The following is a 24,162-nucleotide window of genomic DNA, read 5'->3' on the forward strand; positions in this document are numbered from 1 at the left end:
GATTCGTATGATTAAGCTAAACCTTTTCCTGCAGCATTGACTGTGAATACAAAAGGATTGTTCTTTTTTGTTTTGGCTGCAAATGAACAAAATGCTGTTTTCAACTGGATGTTTCTCACGAGTTTTTGTGACAGCTGGATTAATTCCGTGCAATTATTCTGTGGAAGTAAATTTACTCTGAATGGCCCAGTAAATTGCTGGCAGTTCAGAGGAATCTCCCAGTTAGGACACATCCACTGTGAACACCACCAGGTAAGCCAGGAATGGGGGGAAAATAAAATAACTCAATCTATAATCAGGGTAAAAAGTTAAACAGCTGCTAGAGAACAAGAGAGCCAAGAGGGTGTTTTATGATACCAGCCTTACAGTCCGAGCTTGATAAATCTTTGTGCATTATTAGAGTAGCTGTTTCCTCTACTGCATTTGTAAAGGTATGTGTATTTGAGCAATTCTTGAACTACTGAAATAATTTTTAATGCATTTATCAGGCCAAAGAGAAAAAAAAAAAAACAAAACCACTGATTTTGATTCAACTGTTTTCCTACCTCCAAATGAGTTACCCAAAATATAAATCACGTAGTTACAAATGTCAAAAACCATAATAAACACCCTAAAATGTTATGAAATTTAAACTAACTTATTGGCCAGTCTGAAGAGCTAGATTTGGCTGTCAATGTCTAAATTAAAATCACATGTGTTTGCAACCTTTTCTATTCAAAATAAAAGTACTCAGAATAGTTAGGACCCTGTGATTTTTTAAATGGTCGTAGTCTCCCTTTCCCCCCCCTCCCCTTGCAACCGAAATGTTCACATTAGAAATGTAGAGGTGAAGGTTCTTTTAATCCGAGGCTAAAGGCCTTTGGTGTTGAAGCAGATAGACTTTCCCAAAGGAGCTGTGCAGTTCCTGCGTTAATTGGGAGATATGGAATGCTCCTTCATAAGTACAGAATGAGAGGTCTCTGAGGCCATACATTTATTACATGTTCTGAAAAGTGGTTTTAGCCAAACTCGCTTTTTGGTTTTTGTCAGGAACGGATCTGCCAGCAAGGCAGGTCTCACACAGGCTGTTTGGCTCTGCTGTCACAGATCACCAGGGACTCAAGGCAAAGCCCAGGGAATTCAAGGCAAAGATTCTCACTAGGCTTTGGCTCAGGTGCTAAATTTTTACATGCAGGAGACAGACGCTACAAAATCATGGTAAAAAGGAAGTCAGAAATAAACTATTGCTCAGTTCCGTTTAGCCAGTCTCTCCCATTACTGTGATCCAATGCAAAATATTATTTTTAAATCTTTTACCTTTCCTCATTTTCTTCCCCCATCTTCAAGTTCACCAATGGAGGCTCAGGAATGTAAACCAGATCCTTTGGGAACTGTATACATTTTGTGCAAACAGTGCTGTTCTACAAAGCTCTTCTGAAACTTTATTTAAACTGGCTAGAATTGGCCGTCCCACCAATAGTTTAACCTGATTTAGCAGTTAAAAATATAATACATACAGAGTAGCATTTTAAATCGATTCTGGAACCAGATAAAAGGGACATCATCAAGATAAAGCTGCAATTATTAAAACTGCAACAATTGCAAGTACTAATTTTCCTTTTCAACTTCCACAAGGTTTGTTTTCATTACCTATTTAGGTGGCAAGATGCTAGCAGCATAATCACTTATTTCTTGCTCCCACTCACTGTTTGCAGGTGATGCTGGTGGGACAGTTTGAAATCCAGAACAAAATAGCTGCCAGCAAAGAGACTTTTAGAATATGGTAAAGATAAGTAACATTACGGAAAATATGCAAGGAGCGCTTCTAATAGTTATAATTTTGCATTTCATTCTTTTCTCATTTTCATCACCCTGCCAGAAGCTTAACTGTATCTTCCATTTAGCCTAAGTTACGCTTTTAGCCTTCAAAGAAAATAGTACCCTTTGAGCAGAAAAAAATAAGCTTTTTGCTTTTGATCACCCTAAGCCTACTTTGTAGAGCGGCAATACTTGACAATTGCTCTTCTATTTTATCAGGTGGGAACTTGCAGAGAAAACCTTGCAGTGATGGAATTAACAGTGCTGAAGACTTACATTTTGAGAATATGCTATATGCTCGTGCCGATAATACGGCTCAACACAGCTGAGGATTTCCAGTGGACAAAGAATAATCCAGGCTCTTTCTATTATGGCACTTTTCCAGCTGGTACTTTTGAACTACAGTCGGTTGTGGCTTTTATAATGCTTTAGATCTACTTGTGTGTTCGCACCAGAAAGCTACCTAAAGGTTTTCCTTGTCCTTCCAAGGAAATGGCAGAAACAAGCAATCAGATTCTCGCAGAATGCATACTTAATATCACCTTCCGCACCTAGCCCTGGAAAGCCAAGGATTCACACAACCCTGCACTTCATGCAGTCGCTTCAAAGAATAAACTCACAGTAAATGCTAACAGATTAATATTTCATACCCAGATCTCCCTCATACATACTCACCCGTTTCATTCAACCAAAATCAAAACTAAAAATATATAGGCACTGGTTTGGTTTCATGCTCAAGGTTTTAACTGGCTTATGAAATGCATTAATCATGTCCTTTTGTATAATACTAGAAAAATAATCCAGAATCTTTCTATATATTTTACATAACAACAGCTAAACTTGTAATTGTTAAAAAATCCCTAAAAACTAGCAGGCAGAAATTATGTGGGAACCTAACCTAAGCCTCTTGTTCAGTAGGGATGCAATCACCCATTTCACACCGAGCTATGCAGCTGCGAAAGGGTATCAATTACTTTCTCATATGAAAATTTAGTACGAAGCGCAGCTTTGCAGGAAAATGTTTAAATCCTAACTCACTTCTTTTTACCTTTAGGCTTTTTATGGGGTGTTGGAAGTTCCGCATACCAGACTGAAGGGGCCTGGGACAAGGATGGGAAAGGACCAAGTATCTGGGATGATTTTACTCACAAGAAAGGGAAAGTGTTTAGAAACGAAACAGGAGATTCGGCGTGTGACGGCTACTACAAAGTTAAGGTATCGTTAAAGAGGAACTATCCCCCTAGAAATGTTCTGGAGCCATTTCATGATATTGATTTCCCATTTTGAAATAACAGCAGAGCTGAAATGCTTTAGTTGCTCATTTAACTAAGGGAAGCTATTTTCAGTTAGTTCAGTAAAATCTTCTTTCCAAATAATCTCACGGAATTGAGAATGCCACAGCATTTCCCAAATATGCCTCAGGTTTTCAGGATTTTTGTGTCCAAAGAAATATTCTAAATTTTGTGGGAAGTCCAAATGCTTAGTTAGAACAGCAATGACCACATTTGAACTTTGAATAAAATTAACATCTTTTTTTGTGAGTACGAGCAGCTTTAAAGCTTTTCTTTGTATATTTAAGAATAATAAAACCACCAGATGCTTTAAAATTCAGTCTGAATGTTTTCCATTTTTTGGAATGGATAACAAATAAATAATCAGTGCAGCTCTAATAGCAGTATGTTTCCAAGCTTAAAACTATCAAAAACAACTTTAGGATTACTGTCCTGGAGGAAAGACAGATACGCAGCAAGAGGAGTCCAAATGACTGTGATAAGCCAATATTACATAATTGGAATTCCAACTACTTTGATAAAAGTTATATTCCACTGAGGTTTTTCCACATATGCAAAATCCAAGGGAGAACCAGAGGTCTCAGCAAGAACTAAGAGAAAAGAAACTAGTTATGCCTTACTATCCTAAACTGGGACAATGCAGGAGAGAGATTTCATTTGATCTCTCTCAAACAAGTAAAAGCTTGAAAAAAACAGCTTAATGAAAACCCACAGAGGCTGGAACTGTGAGGCTCACTGCGTTGCTGCGTCAGATGAGACTGACACCATGATCTATTTTTCAGAGAGGACTCAGGCATAAATTATGGCATTTCAACATCTGCTCACTACTATCAGCTTGGTATTTTGAGATGTTTTCCAAAACTTGCTTATATGTGTTCAGTTACGTGGTCCTCTTTATATAAAAGCACTCTTTCTCCATTTGCTTTCATCTCCAGAATTCTCTTTGCATTGGCTCACATACCATCAATTTCTAATCTCATTTAATATCAAAGACGTAAGATTTCTTAGAAAAAGAACATGTATTTACACTGAATTTATTTTTTGTGCTAACTCCAGAATAAGACAGTAAATGAAAGCCCGTGTAATCATATTTTCGTGCCTAAGCTCAAATGTTTTGAGGTCAAGATTTACAGGCTTATATTATTTTTTAAAACATGCACATTATACATTCTGACATAAATATAATTGTGTTGCAGAATACCTCAACACATTTTTCTGTCCTCCATTTCATGGTGAAAACATTCAGTTTCCATAGTTGTTAACACAAAGCATTATAGCACTTCTTTGGAGAGTGAAGAAAAAAAATAGTTAAAAAGGAAGTATACAAGTAGAAAGCCACCATCTCAAAGCAAATTCAGAAAAAATAACTGATGGAATCCTCTTTTGTGCAACTCTTCTATAGATTTTCTGCATTCAGTGCTATTTAAGACAGATAAATAACTGAGGGGTTATTCTGCTTGGACTCAAGATATGGTAATTGGATTGTTCTTTTCACAGGATGACATTCAGTTACTGAAGGAGCTGAAAGTTAATCACTATCTATTTTCTATCTCATGGCCTCGGATTATGCCCACTGGCATCAAAAGTAAGCACAGCAATTTTACCATATTCTTACCAGTGTTGGTAGGCAAATAATTTTACTCCTGAGTATACCATAGTTGTTTAACATTACTGTAAAATAGATTTATGCTACCTTGTCTGCAAAACAGAGTTTAACAATTACACATCCGTTACAGAAACCCCATCGCTGTAATGTAAAATTCCTTGGTTAAAATGTTTGGATTTCTAGTGTTCCAGTTACTTGAAAAACAATCCAGGTAATTTCTTGTCTGTGTGTTTCATCAGCAGAGCAACTGAATGAGAAGGGAATACAGTTCTACAACGATACAATTAACAGTCTTCTGGCAAACAACATTATCCCTATTGTGAGCCTCTACCACTGGGATCTTCCACAGGTCAGACAATATTTAAATTAGTGAAATGCTTAATATAAGCACTTCTGATAGGAAATTTATTTTTAAGTTTAAGGACTACATGTACTTTAAAAAAATCTTTAAAGATGCCTGCGTGCTTTTAAGTGCGCTTGTAATTACTTTGTATTAATTTGCATTTTATATACATCACAGCTTATACACACTGAGGTTTTGAAAAACGTCCTCTGAGCTGCTGAAATACAAATAGAGGTCTTTGTTAATAGGCAGCTATCTTGAAATAACCCTATTGATTCTTGAAATTCTCATTTACAAAGGTTCTCCAAGAAAAGTATGGTGGCTGGCAAAATATAAGCATGATAAACTATTTTAATGATTATGCAAATCTGTGTTTTGAGAAGTTTGGCGATCGTGTGAAACACTGGATTACTTTTAGCAATCCTTGGGTAAGTTATCATCGCTTTCCTTCCAATCACTCCCCATTACACAGTTCTGTTCCCAAAATTCTGTGAAAGTGATGCTACAGGAAAGTAGGTTAAAAACTGGAGGGGGAAAGACTTGTGCCATTAATCCTTGGGCCCCAGAATCTCAGTGGCCTGATTCTGCACGAGGGCAGTTTCAAGATATGAAATTCCAGTGAAGTTTTGAAAAATCATCAGCTGGAGAGAGGCCAAGACATCAGAAAAGCAGGTACCACTTGCCCATGACACATTTCACCAGGGAACACAGCACGTTATCAACCAAGGAGTGGGACAGGAGATGGGAGCCAAAGGAAGGAAAAAGAGAACTGGAGAGGATGGAGAGATTGAGAGAGAGAGATGGATCATGCAGAAGAGCTCAGGATCTAAGTCCATAGGACGGTAGGAAATTCATTAGTTCTGCTGTTCAAAGAATAACTAATTCTCTGTATTGGCAGGCGGTGGCTGAAAAGGGTTATGAAACAGGAGAACACGCACCAGGACTGCAGCTCGGTGGATGCGGAGCATACAAAGCAGCGCACCATATAATTAAAGTAAAACTAAAATTGTGCTTTAAATTATGTGCAAAATAAGAATTTTTGCAGACTAAGGTTTTTTGATTCTGCTCTTTAAGCAGAAATATACTTTTGCAATGATGTCATTTCCAACTAGCACATAAAAATTATCACCTGACTTTAAACCACCAGCTTATATTCAGGTGTAGGATGAAATGCTGTGCTTGATGTGACAATGTCACAACAACTTACAGTTTTCCCTTATAATTTAAGTGTCTCTCTCAGTATGTTTCAAACTGTTTGAATAAGAAAATATCCAGGCTACTCTGGAAACAAGGAGCAAAAAACGACGAGTAAAATCCTGACCTGTTGAAATGAACTTGAATTTTGTGACTGACTTCAGTAAGGTTAGCTCTCGTAAAAATAAACTTTCACTTGCCTGAATAAATTAGGCAAAGGCATCCAAAGACTGCAGACACTGGACAAAACACGATACTGAATGCTGCGTATTACCTTCGTGGGGGCCTCCTGGAATTTAGGGAAGGAATCTTGCATAAATGCTTTTTTTACATCTTACATGAAAGGAAAGCTTCCACAATATACATAAAAGAAATTATAAGATATTTTCAGACATGCCATAGTGCAAAAACTGCTCTTGATCTTCGCTAGCTTTCTGTACTGACTATGGCATAAGTCATATGCACATTTTAACTTGTTGTTTTGTTTTTTTTTTTAACTTACAGACTCACGCGAAGGTCTGGCACTCTTACAATAACACATGGCGCAGTGAGCAGCAAGGTAATAAGGATTAATTCTGTAATTATGCTTCTGCTTATATTAAGGGCTTAAAGATTATGCATAAACTGCAGAATTGTCACTTTGGTTTTAAGGTATGGTTGGAATTTCCCTGACTAGTGCCTGGGGTGAACCTGTTGATCCACACAGCCAAACAGATAGAGACGCTGCCGAAAGATACATACAGTTTCATTTGGGATGGTTTGCAAACCCAATTTACAAAGGAGACTATCCAGAAGTTATGAAGAATTATGTAGGTAAGCCCTAAGTCATTGTCCATTTTTAGCAGCCACAGCAAGACAGGGAGCTGGTAAATATTTTTCTGGATTTTCCACCTAAGGACAAAGAACCAGCAGTTTTTAATCACTAAAGCTTGAATTTCTACAGGGTTCCACTAACTTCACTTGGCAAAATGGAGAAGACGGGCAATGTACCCAACAGCAGAGCAACTTCTGTTCTTGTCATGTTATGTTTCCAAGCGTTCTGTTGGCATTTATCATGCTCTTTGGAAAAAAAACACTCCACCTGAATACACTGTCTTCTCCATGTATTGTACTCAACTTACTTTTCCACACCAAAAAGGATGAAAGATTCTCTCTTCTTAAAAAAGCGATCAAACTAAACTCCTTTACACCAAGTTCAGGAAAACTGTATTTATTGTTGATAAGGTAAAGAAAACAAATTTCTATGCTCCTCAGATGTTTCCTATAATTATTTTGATAGGTAGGAAGAGTGCCCAGCAGGGCCTGGGGACATCAAGATTACCAACTTTCTCAGTGCAAGAGAAAACCTATATTAAAGGCACATCGGATTTCCTGGGAATAGGTCATTTTACTACTCGTTACGTCCTACAGAAAAACTTTCCCTTTCTACAAGTGTCCAGTTACCACACTGACCGTGATTTGGCCGAACTGGTAGACCCAAAATGGCCAGCTCAAGGACCTAAATGGTTATATTCCGTGCCTTGGGGATTCAGAAGATTACTCAACTTCATTAAGGTGATTACAGAGTTAACTCTTTATAAGAAAGTGAACAAAACCTCTGGTTACATGCCAAAGCTGCACTTAGACTATTTTAGATTTTCAACAATTTCACCCCTATGTGTGTCTTGTCATACTGGGAATTTTTTTTGATAAAAACCCCACCTTAATTTCAGTTCAGAAATCTATAGAATTCAGTAATTGTAAAATAAAAGCCATAGTTAACTTAAATTCCTAGTTACACGTTTTTCTTACCAAAGCTAACTGTAAGTAAACCTAGACATTTGCTTTTAATGCATTTTACTAAGAATCTCATGTTCCGTCAAAGTAAGATGATTTTGTTTCTATGAACCAGTCCAAACATATCTTTGTTTGCAGACACAGTATGGGAACCCTCTCATTTATGTGACAGAGAATGGAGTTTCTGAAAAGGTACAGTGCACTCAACTGTGTGATGAATGGCGGATAGAGTATCTGAAAGGATATATTAATGAAATACTGAAAGGTAACTTTAAAAACATTTTTTTAGTGCATGAGCTTTTTGATCGTTTTCACCTTCTGATTATTTTTTACTCTTGTAATTTACATCATAAAGAAATAAATATTCACAGATCAAAATGGACAGCAAACTAGACTAACAAATTTTCACCAAAACGACAACCTAGCCAAATGGACTGATGCTAATAAATACAATAACCTACATGAGACAATACTGTAATAGATCATCAGTTTCCACTTTTAGAAAGGAGGAATTGCACCTGATTACCATTCTTACAGAGCTCTAGTACCTCTAAGCTAAAGATAACATTTTTAAAGAATCTAAATTACTTTAGACTTTGCCATTTTTCTGTCCTCCTCCCCTTCTCTTTCTGGTATAAAACAAAACACCTACAGAACCATATTGTAAGGACAACAAACATAGGCAACAAGTTCAACAGGATTCTGTGTATTCTGTTTGCAGCTCTAAATGATGGTGTTAATGTCAGAGGTTACACTGCCTGGTCACTGCTGGATAAATTTGAATGGAACAAAGGCTTCTCTGAAAGATTTGGATTTTATCACATCGATTTTAAAAACAAGAACAAACCACGATACCCAAAGGCATCCGTTGACTATTATAAAAAGATTATCAGTGCAAATGGATTCCCAAATTCAAGAGAGGTGATGTCAATTGGTAACTCTATTCTTTTTTTCTTTTTTCTTCGATGGGCAGGTCTCACTGAATTTCATGAAACAACTTGCATGAATGTGGCACATGAAATGACACTTTGGTTCTGTAAATTAGGGCTGTGTTAAATACACAGACCTCCAGAGACAGAGAAAATGGAAACAAGCCTCACAGCTACTGTTTCTAAAGCATTTCACAAACTAATTAGACTTCTTGAAGTGATCAAAAAATCCGAATCATAACTTACCAGTGCTCTGTCGGATTTCTAGGCAGAAAATTACACATATGCGCTACCTTATTTGAAAATAATATGGAATATATTCTGTGCTTTTTAAAATCTTATTAAACAATTAGCTATAAGAAATATATTGCAATAAAAATCACAAAGATACAAAGGAACTTTTCAGAAAATCATGTGTTGAGAGAATAAAATAGTTCCCAGTCAAATGTAATGGAGAGATGCTCAGGGACAGAGAAGAAGCTGCTGTGAATGAGACGAATGTTTCAGTCTAATAGAGCGGCTGCATGTCAACCTTCACAGGTGGAAAATTGGTATCGGAAGGCCATGGACACATGCTCTACCACACACCAACTCCTTGCTACAGGTATTATATGTCTTCTGTTTTGTTTTATAAAAGCATATTATGTATCTTTCAGATTTTAAATTTCTCTGTGAATGCTACTGTTAGCAGGTCCTAAAAGGAATTTTCTCCCTGAAAGCACAACTGCTTTAAAATACAACAGCCTCTAAAGAAAAATGTCTTTATTTACTCTCTCCAACTAAAATTACTGTAGCTAAACAGATCAACTTTGGGTGTTAATGAAATACACAAACTGAAAGAGTTACTATTTAAAATGAAGGGTAGGGATGGCAGTATTCTCCTTAAAATAATAAAAGTGCTAAATTATCTTTCAAACGTAGAACAAACCCGGACAATTCAGGACAATCATGCAGACAGAAAACATCTAAAAATGTTTGACTTCTACATACAATGAAGTCATTAAAAAAAACGGGCTGAGTACTAGCCTAAGGTAGCGTTAAGCCACTTTCTGCTCTTTCCTGGTAACAAAGCCAACAACTACAGAACTTACAGCGCCTGCTCAAGAATACAGAATACAGCATATTGCGCCTCAAATTTCCACGGGGCCAGGTTCCATAATCCATCTCACTTAAAACCTTCCCAATGTAATTCAGGACCTTTCATAATTCCTGAACTAAGAGAACAGCCTACCACGGTGGATTTCTGAAATTTTTAAGAAAGATGAAATAAGTATTAAAGTCTCATATGAAGGATCAGATAAATTCCACGTGGTAGAGAACATCAAAGCAGCCATCCTAAGTTTATCCTACTTCGCCTCAGCTGCTGAGTTAGATGTTCTATGTGAATTAACTGTGTTTACTGAACTCTTTGAAGCTTATCTGCAGAGGAAAATTCTACAAAATAAAACCCATTTAATTTTTCAAAGAGCTGCAAAAGAATCATAAAAAGGATCAAGTGCTTCCCAAGGATTTCTCTGGCAGTTTTCTTTTCTAACCTTTCCTTGGCGGGGAGGAGGTGGGGAATAAAAATCAAAGGAACAGTAGGATACTGCTAATGCACTGAAGCTAATTCATAGTAAGCACAATTTCTGCAGCCCTCTGAGAACTGACGTATCTTCAAAAAATTACCTTAGAAAGAAAAACAGGAGGGAAAACTGTCAGGGATCCAGCTTTTTCAGACATGAAATTTTGTTTATTTTGTTTGCTGTTTATGCCAACGTCAACCTTTAACAAAATAATTTTAGTCATAACGTCCAAAAAATCCTTAATCTATGTTAACGATAAGTTAACAGTATGCTCCAGAAGATTTAAATTTCTTACGTATTATTCATTTCTCAAATTTTAGATTCCCTGATTACTCACATGGAAATGGTGACAGAGATTGTTCTTCCCACAGTTTTCACACTCTGCATACTCATCAGCGTTGTGCTACTAATATCCTACCTCCGAAATCCTAGATAAAATCGCACGCTTACACACATCTTCATTTTGCATAATAAATAAAATGCAACTGTTTTATTATATTGGTTAAAGTTTACCACAGATGCCTCTTTTTATACCACTGCAAAGATAAAGAAATATTACTTTACCTACCTACCTACCACTTTTATAGGTTTTTCTTCTATTCAACTCCCAAAACAATTTTTTTTTTAATCAAAACCTCAAGTATATTCTTTTCCTGCATTACTTTTTACTCATTTTAAGTAGCAGATTTTATGTTTCTTATTATTTTGGAAACTACTATACATTTTGTTTGCCAGAAAAAAAAAAGGTTAGCTAAGATTAAAGTAATTAAAATCTTTCCAGTACAAGTGTCAAGTGATTAAAAGCTGTTTGCAAAGTCTGATTTCAGTCTGTTTATGAACAGACTTTTAATTAGCGTGTAACTGCTTTGAGAAAGAGACAGACCCGTAATTTTAAAATAGAAAAGGATTTAAATATTCCAAGAGCACTGCTTAAACATTAACTTATTACGTATGTCTAAAAGTTAGGATAATCTATGCCTTACTATTTAGGTGGGGAGAATTATTTGAAGAGATTAATCAAAGATGACAACTACTGAGTCAAATTTAAACCAAGGACTCTTATCTCTCTAGTTTGGTTTACAGGGAACTAGATTTACGTCATTCAACTTTATAATATATTACACACAGAAACATGTATTGTAAGTAATCCAAGCACTTCCAGAATGTAATATTTCACCTCAAATTCACTTCTGCTGCAGGTAGGAACAAGTTAAGTACATGATTATAAAACATTTGCTCCGGAACATGGCCATCTGGCTGCATTTGTCCTTCTGTTGTGCTTGAAATTATTCCCCTCTAAAGCAAAGCAACAAACAAGTTTCCCATTTGGCTTGCACTGTATTTTCGAGAGTGCGTGTGCATATACTGAATGCGGCGTAGCAGCACATAAATCCAGAAGAGGCCCCTGTTCCGAGCTTCTCTTCAGAAGCTACTAAACTGATAGTTACTAAGATGTAATATTAAGAGAGGGGTAAGAAAAAAGATTTACTGAGGAGAAACCAGAAACAACAGAAATTTATAGTTTTAAAAAAGCATTAATATTGGGGTTTTCCTTATTCTTACTTATCAATAGGTAATAGCAAAATGTTTGTCTCAAATTATTTAATCGGCATATACTACACTATGTAATTGTTTAAAATTACACTACCAAAACGTTACAGACCCTATCTAATCAACATCAGAACACATGCAACTGTCATCCCAATATATTTAAATGACTATGCCCAGCCAATTCTACTGAACGGGTTTTTTTTCAAACTATTATGCAAAAGTATACAAGACAACACTGTTAAACTAATTCACTTCCCATTGATGGAAAAAAAGAATTTGAAGAGGAGAGGGAAGTATATCCAAGAATACTCCAAAATATAAATACAGGGACAAAGAAAATCAAACTGTCAGAAGTACCCAGTGTCCTGGATGAACAGCTTCCCAAATATATCTGGATGATGCGATGTCACTTGAGACCAGGAAAACATGACAATATTGCTTATTTTGTTGGGTGAAGATAATCCACACTTTGAACAGTGCCTGATTGCATTCTTAATGAATAAAAATAAAATGGAAAACCCCAAAGTGCAGAACTTTATTGCATGTTTGTAAATATACAAACGAAAATATCTTTCAGAATAATTATACTGTACATTCATAATTGCACAACATTTATAAAAAGCTAGATGCGTACAGAGGAATTATGGCTGCGTATGTCAGACTTCAAGCATACTAAAGCAAATCACTCAGTAAGATGTACTGTTCCTCAAATGACAGAGTGTTTCTAAATATACTGTTGGGCCACAGATAATACTGAACCTTCCCCTTTACTGTACCTTTCCAGCGCCTGCCTGTGGAGAAACACGCATTTATGTGAGATGCACCTGACTGCACTTAACCATTGCAACGTAATACATTCCTTCTTCACCGCTTCCATTAACTGTGGAATCGGATAAGAGACCTGCACAGACAAAAGAAAAAGATGCGATTAGCCGCTATTTTTAGAAAGAGAAAATTTAGAGATTAGTTCATGCAGCAGCTTCAAGAACCGGTTTTGAGACCTCAGTTTTACTGAAAGGAGCACTTCATGACAAAAAATTGAGAATGACAGGGAAGCTTTACCAAAGCATTGCCCTGCACAATCTCACCCCAAAAAGGCAAGCTATTTCTGTACCAGTCTATATGCTTAATTCTTCCCCATTCTCATGCTTTTTTCACTTGCTCTGCATTTGATTGCAGCAAGGCACATCTTCTCTCCTTAGCACCTGCTTGCTTCTCTGACTAGAGGCCAGCATTCAATAACAGGTAAATCTCTCTTCAAACCCATTCTCAGATAAACAGCAAAGATTTTAGATATAAGTTATAAGATATTGTGTAAAATATGTAACATTCATGTCATATTTGGAACTACTCCATCGTTTTAACTCTAAAAACATAACTCGGCAAAGATGAGAAGGTTAAGAGTCACCACATCATAAAAATCTTTTCCATTCTATAAATACCATCTCACCTTTTTACTAAAAGACAAAACATCACTTTGCTTTTGCTGAGGATGCCAGTAAGAAAAAGTTCAGATCCACCAAACCCAGTATAACAACTGAATTTGAAACGTGTACTTTCATTATTTCATTTCACCACAAATATTTCTTACCTGTATTGTTTGATGTCATATGTTCAAATGGAGGATCAGCACTAACTTGCCATGTTGTTTTAACCTCCTTCTGTCCGTGCCCACTACTCACATCCACCTTCCATATTTCTGGGTGATCGCTGATAGAAAAACCAAGAAATGTCAAAACCCAGTCAGGTATTCAGTCGCATCTGAACGTTAATGCTGCAGAGACTGAAGTTTCTCTTACTTTTCACAGAACTTCTTGACAACTGCTGGTCTGATCGGCAGCTGAAACACGTGCTTCTCATTTAGAGGGTTTTCCTTATAATACTTCATGCAAATTCTACAACAGAAATCAACTAGTTTTTAACTTTCTTTGGACAAATGCTTGCACAACACTGCATAGAACACATGCAAAATTAACTCGCAGATTTTACGATTTCCTTTGTTTTTCAGCTTTAGTCACAAAGCAAAATTTAACAGGAAGATCTAACTGTTACTTCTGCAGCCTCAATCATCATTAGAGGGTTGTTTTTCTTTTTTTGAAGAGAGTTTTTTTACAACTGTCAAAGAGAATCTATTTGTTATTGTCATTTAAAGAGCAAGAAGTAAAAATTAAACACTTACTGTGTCAAAGGGAAGAGGTTCTCGTGTTTAAACTGAAGTAAGACTGTACAGCTGACTATTATTTCCAGCATATGGTGAAGCTTTTGAACACGATGAACTTGTTCTTGTAGATCTACCGATGTGGAAATGAAGTAATCCTGGAAGAGCAAAGAGCTTCCACTCTTAACTCGACCCTCAATTTCTACAGACACACCACGCACCCTCAGTACACTAAAATAATTTCCCTGCTTCTTTTGAGAAGCCAAAATTTTAAGATTGGCCCAGTAGAGTCAGAACAAAGTTCCACACTATCAAAGTTCTCTGTCCTGACAATGACCCGTATCAGATACCTAGGAAATTATACATGAATAAGAAAACAACATCATCATGACATTTCTGCAGTATATTGTTCCATCCTCATCATTTGCATTTCAGTTTCTCAGCCTATAGGAATGGTATGACTCACAGCCCACCATCAGCTAAGTGTGTTCTACTTTATACTGCTTTCAGAGTAAAAAAAAAAAAAAAAAGCATCTCACCAAGTAGGTTAATGTTGCAAGTTCCTGGCCTGTAAAACAAACAGGGGGAAAAAAATAATTAACATTTACTACATAGTGTCAGATGGAATATAAGCAACATTCAGGTGTTCAAACAGGGAACTCCACCAAAGAAAAGCGCAGTCACTAAGACTGTGATGTTATTTATTGACATGATTACTCATGCAAAACAAGAAAAAACCCTATAAAGTGGCATGGTAGAGCCATTATTTTATTTACCACCAAGGCTGCACAATGAAGAAACCTACTATATCCTCTGAAGCCACCACCCTCTCCTTGGGACATAGAGATTTACAAATAGTGACAATAAAAAAGCAAATGAAACAAAGAATGAAAACGGAATGACAAAACAAAAAAAGAAACTAAGAGATGAACGAAAAGGAAGTGGGTAACAACAATGGTAAAACACAAAACCCTCCCACAGATTCAGAAAAATTACAAATTTTTAATACTGAAAACAAAGCCACATTATTTTCAAGAAAATATGTACTTTATAAAAATCTTTCCACCCTAGCTTTTGTTCCAAGTATAATATATATGTAAGAATAATCAAAAAATATTTTTCTAAATACTACAGACTGTACAAACACAGCTATTACATATAAATACCCTTGCCCGATTTCCTTTTCGCCCATGTAGACAACAAAGGAAAAGACAGAAAGAGCATGAGGGTCTTACTTTTTCACCTACAGCAAACAGATTAGAAAATAAAACAGTCCAGAGTTATGTAAATCTGGTGCTTATTTCACTTGAAGCTCAACCTAAAGGTTTTTTCAAATTGAAGAAGAAATACACAGTTATGCTAACTATGGTTATTTGGAAACAAATGCATGCTTTACATTTGGAAACCATATACAATTGAAAAGTACAGTTACTGAAGAGGCCAGAAACAGCACTTCAGCAGAAGTGAGATCAAGGTCACCAAAAACTTCATTTTCTGCATGGAATACCTCTTCTCTTGAATTTCTATTGATAACAGTTACCAGCCTTACCTATGAAAAAACTGACATAATCCTTCTTCATCTTATCCAAACCAATCTCCAAGAGCATTTGGATGGGAGTGATGCCACTGAGGGGAACGACCTCTATCTTTCCGTGATAAGACTGTTGAATCAATTTACTCAGCAAACTGCTACTCCCTTGATGAATCTAAAAATGAAAAAAATTTTGTGTGGTAACTGTGTAGAAAACATCACAAACATTGATTAGGAAACGGAGGCAAACTGTGATATGTGAAAGTAATTTACAAACAATACGAGACAGAAATGAGGGGCAGTTAAGTGTCAAGAACTATATTCTACCTCAAACAACTCAAGATTGTAACATTTATTGTGAAATACAACTACATACCCATGGTTGTATCTCACCACGTTCCAGGGATTTTATGACCAGTGTGAAACACTCTATCAACTCCTGATAGGAACTGACACCTGAAAAAAAAAAAAAAAGATGCGATACGTTATCAGTCCAGGTTCTCTCTCCAGCTGTTAAGTCAACACATATTTGCAAGAATGAAACCCCTCATTTAAAGAGGGATAGTAATAAATAATAATAATTTTAAAAAGTATTTTACTAAAGGACTGTGAGTGGTATTACAAGAATAATAAAGTTTGTGTGCAGCTTCATCAACTTAAAAATGGTCCTTCAGATCTAGAAAGACATATTTTATAAGTAAGTAGTTTTCGGTTTTAGAGCAGATGAGTACTACCAATTGTTTAGTACCTTTTACAATCAAATAAAATAATCTCCTGTTGATAACAATTATCTGAAGAGCTGATCAGTCCTCAAAACTCAGAGAAATTTAGGTTCATTTCACTGAGAAAGCACTACAGTAGAGTAGATACAGAGAAGAGAAGAATTAAAGGAAAACAGATGGGGCAAAACCCCACAATACACTCACTTCTCATTTTGCACCATAACTGTTCAGCAAAATCCAGGTCTCCTCGCTCACTGAAGACTGATTTTATTGAACTGTCCACTGCAGCAGTGTCACATTTGATTTTCTGAAAGAGTTTGTCTTAAATAAAAAAGGATGCCTAAGATTCAAAGACCTTATGAATACGAATTTTCTCCAGAGATCAAAATTGGGTGCATCACGAATTTTTCCCCTTTTCCAGGGAAACTACCACATGGAAGCTACCAGTGCATAGTAATTTGGAAGCATATTTTTATTTAAAAGTGAGGCTAACTCTTTTCAGAATCATCACACTGGATAATTGCTAGCAGTGAAGCCTACTATCAGAAAGACTTTTGATCATAGCCACGTAAAGCTCAACCAGACAGTCCAGTAAAAACCAGTTGCTGCTCTCAAGATGGTCCTTTTTGCCTTACGATGGCCCGATGCACAGAGCGTTGGTAAACAGCAAAAACACAGTCCAGCAAGCATTAATTTAGAATATGACCTATGCTATACTGAGCTCAGAGATGATTAAATAACTGTATGTATACCCAGCAGTGTCCTGGGAGGCCAAAATTAATACATACATGGATTCTCAGAACAGAGAACTATTTTTCCTGGTATGCTGATCCTGAATATCTCTGGTTTAGCTGATACAGAAATCATTCTATTTTTAGCTTATCAACAAAACGCAACTTCCCTCTCAATAGCAAAAAGACCCAAATCTTTCCTTACAGACTGCAAGGGAAAAGAAATATCTTAATATAACTGCAGACATTTTTATAATTTGAGTTAGTCCATTGCTTTAGAATATCATAAACCTCTAGATAAAAAGGACAGATATCCAATTGATACCATTAAATTGGCCCAAAGTCATAAAATTAGGCAAGAAAAGCAAATTAATGATAGAATGCAATGGTGCAAAGGTCAGAGGTCCTGGAAGAAACCAGGAGATCATGAGATTGAGAGCTTTAGGAGATGACAGACAATAGTTAAGACAAGGGACTGCAATTGCAGTTGATATAACACAGTTCAATTTGCAAGCTTTTTGTAGTGAAAAAGGAAGGCAAAGAAGCAAATCAAAATAGCTCCACGCCACTAAGTTATGTAAAAAATATGTATAATTTAGAATAAAAAAAACCAGGGAGGTTTTCTGAAGGTAAAAATAACAGTGGATTTCAATATATGAGATGACAGCTATGGAATTCCTAATTTTGCCCGTAAGGCCTTCTTCCATTATTTTTTACACCGCAGAAACAGAACGAAAGAGATCAATCTTTTTTTACATCTTTATGTCTATGTGTTTATATATATACATAAATACTATACAAGATGTAGTCAAAATTTGAAATAACTACAGTTATAAGGGAAAGAAGATAAGGCAGTTGGTAGGAAATTGCATATACCTCTGTTTCGTTCTTGTTTTCAGATATACAAAATCTATCCAGTTTGTTCTTTAAATCTAGCAGAGAAGAAAAATAAATTTTACCACTGTGAAAAAAAATAAAATCATCAAACCAATCATATAAAGCCATGGGCACCTCATAATTAACAAATACACTGACAGGATGGCTCACAGACAAAATTTATCCATTTTAAAATTGAGCTGGGTAAGGATATAGTCTGAAAAGATAATGTCTTAATTTTTTTTTTATTATACGCTACACATTTTCCCCATATTCCCCCTTACTACGTTCTGTTATATTTATATTAACTTGTGAAGTTGCAGTGTGGAAGCAGTAAGGGGGAGCGGGTGTCTCTGGTTTTCCTCCACACGTATTTATCAGAGAGGTTTTTGTCTGTTTTATCTTTTGTCCAAGTTTTACCTACATACTAAAAAAATTCACAGTTGCGTTTGGAAATCTCTTGGTGCATTCTGACATCTGATTCTCTCTTTAGATCTGTTTTCTAGCGTCTTAAACTTCTGACAAGACACATGTCAGATACAACAGTTTTCAGAAGTAATCGGTAATTTTGAATGCTTCACTTTAAGATGTCACAGAAGTATTTTTTCCCACCATCAAAGGGCTACTTAGCACATTAGAAGCTCAAGTATGTATCGGATAACTTGACACATCCAGCTCTGTAATACTTTTAAAACATAATTGTGCAGATGTTTTTAGTGTAGAAATTAACATGTCTAATTCTAACACTTTAAAAATTCTATGTGGAATTTCCTTTTATTTCTGTGAAATGTGACGTCGCTCTTTCCCCATGTGACAAACAGCAATTACCCGTCAGAAGTTCCTGGACCAGTTCAACAGCTGATTCGGACTCTAAGGGCTCAGGCCACTCCATCACACCCGTCTTCAAACCTTCTGCCAAAGCCTAAAGGCAGCATGAAAATCAAAACATCACAAATCAGTTCTTGTTTGAGGTTCTGTGTGTGTCATACTTCAAAATGTAATTAACTTCTCCAAGAATCACGTATCTCTCTCCGTGCAGCTAACCATGACTTTATAAACTTCTTGAATTTCCAGGGTTTGGTGTTCATGAGTTATCCTCTTTGTGACTGAAGATTCCTAAAACTGAACTCAAACTTTATTCTAAAATAAAAGCTTGACGTTATCTTTGAAACATCTGATGAAGTTTTAAATAAAGTAAGTTATCAACACATAAAACCACCATTCCATGTAAATCTGAATTTGGAATTTCTCACTTCATACTTACAAGGAGAAACTGCAGTTCTCTATAGAGCTGATATACAGGACTTCCAGGGTCCCCCAACTCCAGTGTAATATTCTGAAATTAAATTAATTAATTAAATTAAATTGTGAAAGTTCCAGAAGTTCATATCAGTTTCAAACTTTATTTCTGAAGTGTCCTAAGATGTTCATTAGTGAAATGCATATTAGCATAATTTATAATTTAGTCCCAATTTGAGGTAAAACAGAACCAACTTCCTGTTCAGTAATTTTACATCTTAGCTCAGCCTCTTCTAACTCTCTGACATTAACAACATATTGTGGAGAAAACCGCTCGTTCTCAGAGTGTTAAGACCTTCATGCCAAGGAAGGGTGTGCAGAGAGGCTCTTGCTTATACTTATTGCTATAACGAAATTGCCTGACCTTGGTTGTTATTTGCCCCATTGGAAATGGAAAAAGCATAGAGGGGTCCCACCTGTGGGGACAAGCAGACAAGACAGGTGACCCAAACCTGACCAATAGGGGTATTCCATCCCATCTGCCCCATGCTCAATATAAAAGCTGAGGGATCAAAAGGTCAGCACTCTTTCTTCAGTGGCCGACGTCCGAAGAGGACTCTGTCTGTTCATCTGCCTTTGATCCTGATCCATGTGTTCCTGACTCCAGAGCTGGAACCCAGTTCCCATCTGTCGCTGAATTCAGACTGGGACTTCCTCTGCTGTCCCATCTCCAGCAGTTCCCTGTCCTTCTTGAACTGGGGAGCCCAGAACTGGACATAGTACTCCAGGTGGGGCCTCACCAGGGCAGAGCAGAGGGGCAGGATGACCTCCCTCGACCTGCTGGCCACACTCCTCCTGATGCACCCCAGGATGCCACTGGCCTTCTTGGCCCCAAGGGCACATTGCTGGCTCAAATAAGAGTCAAAACTCAAGAGTCAAACCCCTATTCTATCCTTGACACCACTCATGATGTAAGCCATGAAAAGAGTTTGGGTTTGTTTGCTTTTTCTTTCTTGACTTACCAGAGTGGCAGCTGAAATTAGTGGGGGTGTCTCCAGACTCTTATTTACAGTATTCCATGTCATTTCAACATATACAGTGCTTTTGGATTCTACAATTGTGTCCTCCATTGCAGCAGCTCTAATAAGTTTATACTGAGCAAATCCTTTTGTTACCACCTTGAATGAAAAGATTTTAAAAAATAAAATTAAAAAGCACCACCACAACACTGATTGTTTTGTACGCGTGCAAAATAATTGTAAAAGCATCTCACACACACAAAAAAGGGCTAATATTAGACAAATGCATTACAATATGGAGAGTCCAAATGTTACTTCAAAAGAGATTATTATACTATACAGAAACTAAGATGAGTTTCTAAATAGAATCTATAAAGCTTCCCAAAACCAGTATCATAAATCCAAAACCAGAGTTTTTAAAACTTAGACTAGAGGCATGACAGACTGTAAAAACCTACAACAGCTGAATGATGCATCGTTTTATGCGTCATTTTGAGCTCTTCTAGATTTGCAAAACAGGTTTTATCAGCTGTAGGACCTAGGAAAGGAAAAAAAAAAAAGTAAGAATCAAAAAAAAAAAAATTGACAATCCAAATTTCCCACTTAAAATTAATTCTCAAATACTCCAAGTATAGCTTGTGTTTTCCTTTAGAAAACAGGCATTCTTCCTGAATTTATCCTATTGATAACAAGAGCTGGTGTTAACGTATAAACGTTTAGTAAGAGTCAGTGCTTGTATAAGAAGCCGAACAGCAGCCATTTCGATTTGCTAAGTTATTACCCCTGAGTGAAGGTAGGCCTGCACAGATACTGTTGCATTAAGTATATTCAAAAGTTATTTCCCCAACACAGTATGGGCTAATATCTTTTCCTTTCTCTCTCTTCCCCCCCGCCCCCGCCTTGTCTCTTAAAACAAGGAATACAGAGCAGCACCAAGCCAACATCACACAGAGGACAAAGACTACACCAATCCATCACTACATCAATATTCCCACATTTTTAAGCCTTTCTCATTCAATTTTATGAGGAACCTTATAACCTTACCGTCACATGTGACCATATACAAATTGATCCCTGTGATTTTGTTCCCAGCTTTGAGAGGCTCAGCTCCAAGCCAATAAGTATGTTCAGGATCAGAACCATCACACCTTATCCAGATGGGAGGAAGTGCAATCAGTTCCGGTATCTTCAAGTGGGTCATGTTTGGATTTTGTGCCAATGTATATAAGGAAATCAACTGCCTAGAAATATGAAAAGGTTAAAAAATAAGTTGCCAGCAAGCACAGCTAAATCTACCTTACATAAAACTTAACTCCTACCTCCCATTCCCCATTAGCAGACATCAAATCATTTTACAAAAAAATACAGTATTACAATCCTCTTTTTACATGTAGAACAATGAAGTCACAAAGGAAGAAGTAAGATTTCATAATTGAGAGTATATTTAATATAATATTTTCATTTAGGCTAAAGATTCTGAAATCAGATTTTACATTTTAAGCATGTTAAAAGGATAAGTTAGTACTTAGTTAGCTAAGTAAGCAAATCAGTCACAATGTTTTGGTACCGTGCCTTGGTACCACACCAAAGACCCCAAGCAGATATTTACTTACTTGTTTATTTTAACAGAAGCCTTACAAAAACAAGCACTCAAGTCTCAGGAAGCTTTCTTTGCTCACCTGCACCCAGCCAGTCCCATTAACCTCACAGGACAGCTCACAAGTGCTTTTCCAGTACCTTGACTTTAGCTACTTGGCTATGAATACTTTTAGCCAGGCAAGGCCATTGTGCAGGATGAAAAACGGTCACAGCTCCTCACCAAATTAATGAGTAATTTAATTTGGGGGGGATTGAAAATAATACAGGTTCTGAATATTAGGAAAAGAGACAAAAATTGCAAAAGAAAATAACATCAAAAGGGGAGGCAGACCTTTGATACTTACTTTGCTCTCCTGTAGGAGAGCGCCAGTGGTCCAGAACTCTCCTTTAGCAAAAGCTCAGAGGCACAAATAGCATCATCTGTTTCTGATTCTTCCATTGAGCCATTTTCTTCATTCTGTCTCTTAAAGAGAAACGCATAGCTAAGTCAAAAAATGCAAGGTATGTGAAAACATTTGATGGGAATTCAAAACTCCAGATTACATTTTAAAAATTAACAATTAACATACACACTTACTGCTTTCTGCAAAACATATATCATATTGCTTCCATTCCAAAATCTTTCAATGGGACTTTTACAACTACCACCAATCAAACAGATCTCTACATCAGTCTGAAAGAAAAAAAAAAAGAACTTTTTAATACACTACATATAAATTATGCATTGCAGCAATTTTTTTATACTAGAAATTGCAGAATTAACTAATTCCGCAAACTGTTTTCCAACCCTATTGCAACCGTTCATGAATCTAAGGCTTTCTTATTTCAGGAGAACACAGTGCGTGCCGTAGGAGGAACAAAATCAAGTATGAAAACACAACAACTTTCAATTAACCCACATAGAAAATTTAATCTTTAACAGATTGATTCTGAAGTTTGGTTTGATGAACAAAATTTCAGATAATCTGAGATATGAAGGATCATCGCTGTCAAGTAGCAGCTGTAGTCACTAGATACCCTTGGGATGGAGAATACTCACTTAAAGTAACATTAAAAATCAACAGATCACTTCTCTGAATTTCTCATGAGAGCTCTAAATACTGGTTGGAGACATTAGTAAGTGAGTCATAAGTAACTCAAGGTTGTTCTTGAGAATGAGGGAATATCAATGTTTACTTAGGCTTTTGCATACACACAGGGAAGTATTGCTTGATTCTTCACATCTAGTCCATTTTTCACATTACTGTATATTCAAATAATCACCTGATTTTATTTCCAAACTATTATCAAACTTATACAAATCCCAAGAGTAGCACAACTACATAGCGTTAGAAAATTTCCAGCCATTCCTACGGCTACGAAAATTACTATTTTCATACAGATATCCCATTTCCCATCACAGTACTTAGATAAAAAGCCTGCAACCAGGAGCCGCAAGGTGGAAGCACGAAAACACTGAAGGCAGCCCCACAAGCTGCTGTGGCGGCTCTTCCCTCCCCTCCCACCACCTCCACCCCATAACACTCTCACCTGTGCTCGACCTTTACAAGTATTTTACACAAGTTAACTGTCGACAGGTGCCAAAAATCAGGCAGGGAATGAGCAGGGGGGGGTGAGGGCAGGCACTGCCCCCGGGAGGGCGGCACTCAGGGACCGGGGGGGTCTCCTCCTCCTCCGTCCTGAAGTAGAGGCAGCTCTGAGGGGACGTTGCTGAGGTAAACTTCGCCTTTCACCCGATATCCCCGCACGTATCTCAGCTGCTGATGAACGGCTGCGCGTTTTAAACATCCCGATTCAGGTTACATCGCTGTATTTTCACATATTTACCTCAAAGAGATGCGGGTGTTCAGGGATACTTTTCTTTCCTTCTTCATATATTCTGAAAGAAAATAAAAGGTTAAAGCGCCTAAAGGTTTTGTTTTGTTTTTTTCCCTCTGTATTCCTCATTAAACGGTAAGCTTCAACGCATAAACAAAAACAACGCGGGTCTACCTACCTCAGCAGCCTGCCCCCCTCCCTCAGCAGCCTCCCCACCGGCCCAGACCAGCCTCCCCGAGCCCAGCCGCCTCCCTCAGCGGCTCGGCTCCTCACGGCAGGGTCGGGACCCACCGGCGGAGGCAGCCGTACAGCCCAGCCGCCGCCCGCTGCCGCCGCTCCGCCGCCATCGCCCCCCGCCGCAACCGAACCGCGCGCCTCGCCCGCCCCCACCGGTACTACATCCGGGGCGGGGCACC

The 24,162-nt window shown here is 37.2% G+C and overlaps 2 protein-coding genes across 2 annotated transcripts; one reads left to right on the forward strand and one right to left on the reverse strand.

Moving 5' to 3' along the window:
* Window positions 1-2,046: 2,046 nt before the first annotated feature.
* Window positions 2,047-10,938, forward strand: LCTL (lactase like). The gene is made up of 13 exons (XM_074155981.1): window positions 2,047-2,185; window positions 2,852-3,012; window positions 4,587-4,674; window positions 4,938-5,044; window positions 5,338-5,466; window positions 5,937-6,032; window positions 6,737-6,791; window positions 6,884-7,045; window positions 7,512-7,786; window positions 8,147-8,273; window positions 8,730-8,929; window positions 9,478-9,541; window positions 10,823-10,938. The coding sequence occupies exons 1-13, from the start codon at window positions 2,047-2,049 to the stop codon at window positions 10,936-10,938; spliced, it is 1,719 nt and encodes a 572-aa protein (XP_074012082.1).
* ZWILCH (zwilch kinetochore protein) lies at window positions 10,655-24,131 on the reverse strand. The gene is made up of 18 exons (XM_074155787.1): window positions 24,038-24,131; window positions 23,756-23,807; window positions 22,506-22,601; window positions 22,273-22,391; window positions 21,374-21,570; window positions 20,788-20,867; window positions 20,333-20,488; window positions 19,336-19,407; window positions 18,900-18,993; window positions 18,072-18,127; window positions 16,669-16,771; window positions 16,119-16,198; window positions 15,761-15,917; window positions 14,751-14,779; window positions 14,233-14,369; window positions 13,853-13,948; window positions 13,645-13,763; window positions 10,655-12,954 (listed from the first exon to the last, which is right to left on the reverse strand). The coding sequence occupies exons 1-18, from the start codon at window positions 24,091-24,093 to the stop codon at window positions 12,863-12,865; spliced, it is 1,791 nt and encodes a 596-aa protein (XP_074011888.1). The 5' UTR covers window positions 24,094-24,131; the 3' UTR covers window positions 10,655-12,862.
* Window positions 24,132-24,162: the final 31 nt, after the last annotated feature.

The sequence above is a fragment of the Numenius arquata genome, chromosome 11, assembly GCF_964106895.1.
Source record: "Numenius arquata chromosome 11, bNumArq3.hap1.1, whole genome shotgun sequence".
Taxonomy (NCBI): Eukaryota; Metazoa; Chordata; class Aves; order Charadriiformes; family Scolopacidae; genus Numenius; species Numenius arquata.

Coding starts and splice junctions, on each gene's coding strand:
- LCTL (XM_074155981.1), top strand. CDS start 2,047: ATGGAATTAACAGTGCTGAAGACTTACATTTTGAGAATATGCTATATG. Junction 4,675..4,937: donor TATGCCCACTGGCATCAAAA/GTAAGCACAGCA, acceptor TTTCATCAGCAG/AGCAACTGAATGAGAAGGGA. Junction 6,033..6,736: donor CAGCGCACCATATAATTAAA/GTAAAACTAAAA, acceptor TTTAACTTACAG/ACTCACGCGAAGGTCTGGCA.
- ZWILCH (XM_074155787.1), bottom strand. CDS start 24,093: ATGGCGGCGGAGCGGCGGCAGCGGGCGGCGGCTGGGCTGTACGGCTGC. Junction 20,489..20,787: donor CGATGCATCATTCAGCTGTT/GTAGGTTTTTAC, acceptor TTTTCATTCAAG/GTGGTAACAAAAGGATTTGC. Junction 14,780..15,760: donor TTATGTCAGTTTTTTCATAG/GTAAGGCTGGTA, acceptor TTTGTTTTACAG/GCCAGGAACTTGCAACATTA.